At 40.3% G+C, this 7,500-nt stretch overlaps 1 protein-coding gene across 1 annotated transcript in view; it reads left to right on the forward strand.

Moving 5' to 3' along the window:
• The window catches only part of LOC138043333 (serine/threonine-protein kinase 40-like), a 14,965-nt gene that overhangs the window by 4,904 nt on the left and 2,561 nt on the right, over nt 1-7,500 (forward strand). Inside the window, exons 2-5 of the mRNA XM_068889567.1 lie at nt 186-238; nt 449-564; nt 2,803-2,947; nt 4,823-4,942. Of these exons, the coding sequence (XP_068745668.1) occupies nt 186-238; nt 449-564; nt 2,803-2,947; nt 4,823-4,942 (434 nt within the window). The remainder of the gene's footprint in view (nt 1-185; nt 239-448; nt 565-2,802; nt 2,948-4,822; nt 4,943-7,500) is intronic.

Genomic DNA, 7,500 nt, shown 5'->3' on the forward strand with positions numbered 1-7,500 from the left:
AATTTTATTTTATGAAGTAATTATCACTGAAATTGTTTCATATTTTTGCTTAATTTGAACATGTCCAACAATGGGTGGAATTGAAATCAGGGATTTCAATGAATCTACTATTACTACTCTCTGAAGTTTGATTTCTAATGACCTTTACCTGATTTTACATTGTCTTCTATTTCCTGTTTTTGTAGAGGAACATAGTTCACAGGGATTTAAAACTTGGAAATATCGTATTGAATAGAAGGTAAGGATTATCTGTATGGAGTCAGGCATTGATGTGTTTGAAGGTTTCCAATAAATTTCTAACGTTAGTAGCTCAACCTTCAGCTCAAGTTTGTCAGCTACAAGGGAAATCTATTCTACATTTTCTGATTTCTCTAGCTTGACTGCTGTAGCTAATAATTTGCATACTATTGTGACACATTTTACCTTCTTCTGACCTTTTTTTGTTCAGGACAAAAAGAATAACAATCACAAATTTTTGTTTGGGGAAACACCTAATAAGAGATAATGATTTGCTGAAAGATCAACGAGGAAGTCCTGCATATATCAGTCCCGATGTTTTGAGCGGTAAGCACTTTCAAGTAAATTGAATTGTAACTGTTTAGCAACATAACGTTAATATTTTTTATGCACCACTTTGATGAAAAAATCGAAGACGTCCTTGAAGGGTCAAGATGTTCCAAACACATCTATTTTTAGCATACCCCTAACCCTCCTTCTTTTTTGTTATTTTGATGAAGTCAAATTTTAGCACCACAAAATATGATAGCATACCGGTATTAATTAATAAATTATACTGGTATTAGTTTGTGGGATTTCACTTCTAACTAGTGGCTAGGTTGCATAAGGTTGACAAAATTGCCAATCAACTTGGCAAATATTAAGATGCCTTGAGCATTCCACTTTGTAAAGGTATTGCGTTTATCTAGCAGTTTGTGGTTTCTTCTCAGGAATAGACCCATAACTCTTGTTTGGGCACTGGGTTCTACAGTGCAATAAAAAGGAACTTTTGGAAATGTGAAAGTAAAGTACATAATTATATGTTTGCTAAAGGTGAAGAGGTTTATCTTAACAAAAATATGGAGCTTAGGGGTATTTAAAAACCAGGTGCATTTTGTCAAAACCTGTCAGGTTTTGATAACTCTTGAGATTACATATTGCTGTTCTTCATATGACTTGTTGCACTGTAGTTGCAGTGATATTTGAAATATTAAAATTAATGTTTTTGTGAGACAATAGCCTCTAGTTATCTGGACCACATATCATCTGAACTTTGTGCCATACTTTATCTAGAGTACTCTCCCATTCCCCCAGTCCCTTTTCTAGTGCACAGCCTTCTCAAAACCAGCCGGTCGACGGCTCAATGAGCCGCCTCCTCAGAAAGCTTGACTGTCTCCTTCCAGTTAGAAAATGTCGGACAACACATTTTTAGCTCGAACGTGAAGTCACTGGAGATATTATAAAAGCTTGAAAAAAGTTTGTTTCACGTACAAATTCGCGTCCGCAATATTTTTTGGCGTCGCTCACATGAGATGTTTATTTAACTAACATTCCAGTATTTCTTGTCAGACTCCAAGCAAGTGTCAATTCCATATGTGAAATTTCGTCACTTTAAATCCCCCAGATTGCACTAAATTGCATCTGTGAGTGTCTAAATTTAAAAAATTCCCTAGGGGAGCATGCCCCCAGACCCCCCTAGAAGCTTGCGTCCTTTGGGCACTCGCTTGGCCCGGGGTGCCTATACCACCAAACCGTCTCCGCTTTCCTTATGACCTGCTCCCGAACAGTATTTTGAGAAGGCTGAGTGCATGTATCAAGTTCATCCTGGAAAGCGACCATATTTAATTTCGATAACTCGTAACAGTAATTCAACTAACAAGGTCAATGGTGTGCTCATTTTATTCCCCCTCTCCACCAGTGCTCTGTTTTACAGGTATTTAAAGCTGCTTAAGCTACACTGAAAAGAATTAAGTCGAAACAAGGCTGTGAGATTCAGGGATTGAACTTGGGACCTCTTGCACCAAAGGCCAAGCACCAACCGACTATGCCATCCTTGCTTGGGAGACTCTGTGCTTGTCTCTGTGCTTGTCTTTGTTATAAGGGACTTGTCAGAAATTAGTGGGCGGGGGGAACGGTTGGGAAACAGGGAAGCGTCACAGTTTTTTGGAGTCCTTCAAAAGGGAGGGCCATGAAGAAAGTAGACAACAAAAGTCATTATTATAAGAAATTAAGCTTTTTGATCATGGGATTCTCTAATATTATGTTATAACACAAATACAAACCATGTATGAAAATCATGCCATGCAAAATATTTCCTGCCATATAAACAAGACAAGCTATTAACCCTTTCACTCCCAAGAGTGCCACTTATAGATTTTACTCTGTCTAACGCCAGACGATTTTACTCGTCAATGGGGAACCCCACGGGGGTGAAAGGGTTAAAGGTTTTAAATGCAGTGTGTATCTTGGTTTCCAGTGGTAGAAACTATCACCGGTATTATCCTATAACTGAGCCAAAAGCTTTTTTGGTCCTGTTTCTCCAACTGAGATATCACTTAAAATCTCTACTCCTCCCCCTGCTAATTTCTGAATAAGTCCCTAATGACAATCAAAAAGTCTTTTAAAGACTTCCTAAATGTTACTTAGATTGGGTCTTTTTAATGTCAAATTTACCAAATCATGCCCATATGTCAAAGAGGACCAAACTACCTGAACAGCTTGTCTTTTCACACCAAGTTGAGCAACAGAAAACACATTGTTGTGCAGTATAATGCCTATTGATAATTTTTTCACATTGTTTTGTAGGAGCTCCATATTCGGGCAAAGCTAGTGACATGTGGGCTCTTGGAGTTGTTTTGTATACCATGCTGTATTGCCAATTTCCATTCTATGACAGTATCCCTCATGAATTATTCAGAAAGATCAAAACTGCCGAGTTTCACCTGCCAAAGTAAGTCATCAGAAAATCAATTCTCCATTACACCGTATTCGCCCTTGTCACAGGGCGGCCATATTGTCCCGGGAGACCAAAAAAACTTCGTTTTACCACGCCAAGCCTCGCAGTGGAAACCATGGGGGTGAGGCTTGGCGTGGTAAAACAAAGCTTTTTTGGTCTCCCGGGACAATATGGCCGCCGCGTGACAAGGGTGAATTGTTTGTCAAACTCCATCAGGCCTTAATCACAGGTTGTGTTTTCACTAGGACAAGTTTGACTAGTTAAAGTCGGAAAAGTCCGGAAGTACCGTGAAAACAGCTCGCTCTAAGTTTAGCAAGTTAAAAATGCAAGCTGTTTTCACAAGGAAAAACAATGGATTATCTCGCCTTTATGACCGGAAATTCCCAGAAAGTTATACTACCTCGCGAGATGGTATAACACTTCCTGGTAAATGCCGCAGCCGATCACATTGCCCGTAGTGACAGATGCCTGCCAAATCGTGAGCTGGCAAATATTTTCAAGACGCTCGCGCTCACCTCGCGGTTCACTTTGCAAACAGATTCACCGAACGCCGGTCCGTCAATCCACGAGACACAAACAACGAGTGAATAAATCCCCGTACAAAGCACTTTCTATGTCGTGAACTGTTTATTACACATAAGACGAGAATTTTTATTAAAATAGTTTTCTGAACGCAAATGAGAAACAAAAACTCAGTAACAATAGAACCAAATGCAAATTTAATTTAAGGACGTTCGCGCCAATTGTTTCTGCGCATCCTTACTGCGCACGCAAATGCACACGCCACGTCATACACGAGTAATAAAATGAGAAATGGTAGGGCAAAAGGCCATTGCTATAGCTTTGCCTGGATTTAACGGTCTTGGACGTTCGGTGACCCCAGTTTTTCTTTCCAGAAACGGATTTTATTTACAATTATCTCCACGTTGTCCAAAAATGAACAAAAAATCAATGTGGGAAGTTAAAAAAAATTTCAATATTTCTGCTAACGGAACATCAAATCCTGCCATCTTGCGGCTGCAAGGCGCGTGAAACTGTGGTCGCTAAATGCGAACTTGATCTTTAAGGAACCTCACCAGCTGACTAAATTCACTTAATAAGTCCACTTAAACAATATTTGGCAGAGAAGATTTCACTTCAAATATTTAATTGCAATGTATTTGGGTTTACAGACACTGGCCTTATTCGCTAACGAAGCCCGATTTTGTCACATTTTGGGTGTTTTTCCGGGCATGTTCTCTCCAAAACGAAGTCGGTGACCCCCCATTTTTTTTTTACATTTCTGACATAACTAACTCATCATCTTACAGTGGTAAAAGTTTCAGAAAAAAATCAATGTTGAAAAATTTTCGCGCGAACGTCCTTAATTCAATAACAAAGTACGATTTGCACGAGATGCACGAGATGCACGAGTGATTGGCATGGAAACGCCTTTACGCTATCGTTGATTGGTTATACTTCCACATGTGAAATAGCTGTACGCCATTCTGATTGGCTGTATAAGCCTTTTCCACATGTGAAAATAAAGCGTATAGATTTGTACAAATGAGCCTTATGGAATAAAATTCTCGTGTTATGATAGCTAACCAACCCTAACCCTAATTTTTTCATCACTAAAATCATTGCTTACACTTAGTCATTGAAATGAGTGCTCAGACACAATAGATCGACTGTGGGGCGGATCGATTCTGGGGAGGAACAACAATTTACCGTACAAATACAGCTGCCATTTTCTTACTGGTTGTACTCTGTGGGTAGGGTTTAAGCGTCCCTCGTGTTGCATTATTTTACAATATGGGAAACCATTTAACTTGGTCGAACTTTTACTATCACACTTTTTTGTAACCAAACTTTGACTTTCCAACACAGTGACGGTCGCGTGTCTGATAATACGAAGTCTCTGATTGGACTTCTTCTGATGTTAGATCCACAAAGGAGACTCACTGCATCTGGTGTACTTGATTTCCTCAGAAACACAATGACAGCCTGGTGAGTGGCATAGGTTTACAGTTTTGGGCCTCAAGATAGCATTATTGGGTTTCTGTGTGTCATAAGGACAATGGTGTCTCTCTGTTACCTAATTAGATAAACTGCTATACAGTGCTGTAGTTGGAAACTGTTGCTAGGTGTGTATATATTCATTCCGTGCAAAAACTTGGAAAGGAAAGGAGCTTTATTGTTTCACGTTTGGGTATTCGCTTAAGGTTTTGCACTTCAGCCACTTCAAGTGCTACTATGACCAAAAATCAATTCTACTTTTTCTTTGTATTTGAAACTAAGTCAACTGAACCCTAAGCAAAGCTTTAATCCTTCATTTAAAAAAGACACCTGTTTATTTTGACTGAAAATTTCCTAATTAATGGTCCGCCATTACTAACTTTAGAATCTTGAGAGAGCTGCATCAAGGATAAGATGACATCAAAGACTCACTAGTTAAAAAATGCACTGCGTGTCTACGCGCCTAAATTAATATGCAGCACGTGAGTTTCGAGCTACTCGTGTTTTGCATGTATAATAAGCTGCGTTTTACACACTACAATAGGCCACTTTGGAAAATACCATAATAATCTTTGTCTGCCCTCCCCCTTCCCCTCCCTCCAACTTACAGTGGCCCCAAGAGAAAACAAAAACAATGCTCATGCAAAATGTCGGAGGGACAAACAAAGAGTATTATGGTATTTTCCGAAGTGGCCTATTTTAAGCTAGTGAGTCTCTGACGTCATCTTATCCTCGATCGATCCCACTGAGGTCCAATCGGTCAGTCTTGAAGGTGAATAATGACGGACCGTGAAACTCGCAGTCAAAGAAAACACCCTTTGGATAAAATTCGAAGCTCAACATTTTGCCAGTCAGGCGTCAAGCAAACACGCTTTCAAAATCTGAAGGAAAAAGAGAAGTGAATTTTTTTATCATAGCAGCACTTTCAGCTCAATGTGAAAGCTGCGTATAGAGAAACGGACGAATAGAAAAGTGACCCTGGGAACGAAACCTATTCCACTCGGCCAATTAGCGCGCTTCACGGGACACTGTTGACTAATGTGCATTCCTGAGCATAAATGCCCAGGCACACTCACTATCGTCTTTTCCGGGGGAGGGGCTACTCTTATATACGCTATATAGATATGTGCCACCCGACAGGGTAGGGTTTCTGATTTGCTCAGTCCTTAAATAGGGTATCCTTTTTGGTATTTTTCCTTAGATAGGGTCACTAAATTGCAGTATCCACCCCAACGCGGTCAGCGGTGAGCCAAGATGGCGGACGTGAAATTTATAGCTCCGTCCCAAATCTTTCTTCTTGGCTTATTTTTCGCCTATCTTTCATCAACAATGCATATGGATGTTCCCTTAAGTGATCTTTTACCAGCTGGATGCTATTATAGCTTGAGTTTTGCTCCAAATCGACCGATAAGTGCTGGATTTGTGGGCCTCTTCAAAACTCGCTGCTTCAGTTCGGTACTCAATACTTCCCACGAAAGCAGAAGCAAGAAACTAGCACGATCCTTTATTACCCTACTATTTCTATGTGGCGATATTAAGCTGAACCCTGGACCTGTAAAATATCCATGTGGCAAATGCTCCAAAGCCGTAAAGTCAAATCAGAAAGGAATACAATGTGACTTCTGTGATTATTGGTTTCATACTCGCTGTTTAAATATTGACAGTATAACTTACAATGCTCTTGCAAATACCTCATGTGTTTGGGGATGTCCAGAGTGTGGTTTGCCTAACTATTGTACCTCTCTTTTAAGCTCAGCATCGGACCTACAGTCGCCAAACCAATACTCGCCTCTTGGTACAGAAGTTTATGTATCGGAGTCACCTAGTCTCCCTGCAGTCATACCATCTTCTTCACCTCCACACTATTCTACACCTATAAGGCCAAAATTGAAACCTAAAAACAGGCTCAAGTGCATGGAAATAAACTGTAATAGTATTCTGAGCCCAGAAAGAGCGGCAATCTTCAAGGCTACAGTCGAACATCATTCTCCTGATGTTATTTTTGGGTGCGAATCTAAACTATCACCTGATACGCCAACCGGTGCCTGCTTCCCCCAAGGTTATACAATTTATCGTAAGGAACGAGAATTTGGAAGCGGTGGCGGTGTTTTCCTTGCTGTTGCAAATAATTTAACTTCTATAGGCCATCCAGAGTTCTGTACTGATGATAGTAACGAAAGTGTATGGGCCTCAATCAAATGACGTGGAAATAAACTCCTGCATTTGTGCTCTTTCTACAAACGACCAAGTGCCCCAGTATCACGCATTGATTATATCGCAGATATTCTTGCTGATCTTTACCAGAGAACAAGACGTAGCTGCCCGCCCGTTGTGGTCTCTGGGGATTTTAATGTTGGTGACATAAATTGGTCTGCCGATCCACCTACGCTGTTGAATACTTCACCTTCAATAGCGGATGCTGAATATCTATTAAACTTCCTAGATGACTACTCTCTTACTCAGTCAGTGACACAAGTCTCTCCCCCAGCTTCTGGTAAGATTGTAGACCTGGTCTTGTCTTCGGCACCTTCATTGGTGTCAAATGTACA

This window comes from Montipora capricornis, chromosome 3, assembly GCF_036669925.1.
Source record: "Montipora capricornis isolate CH-2021 chromosome 3, ASM3666992v2, whole genome shotgun sequence".
NCBI classification, from domain to species: Eukaryota; Metazoa; Cnidaria; class Anthozoa; order Scleractinia; family Acroporidae; genus Montipora; species Montipora capricornis.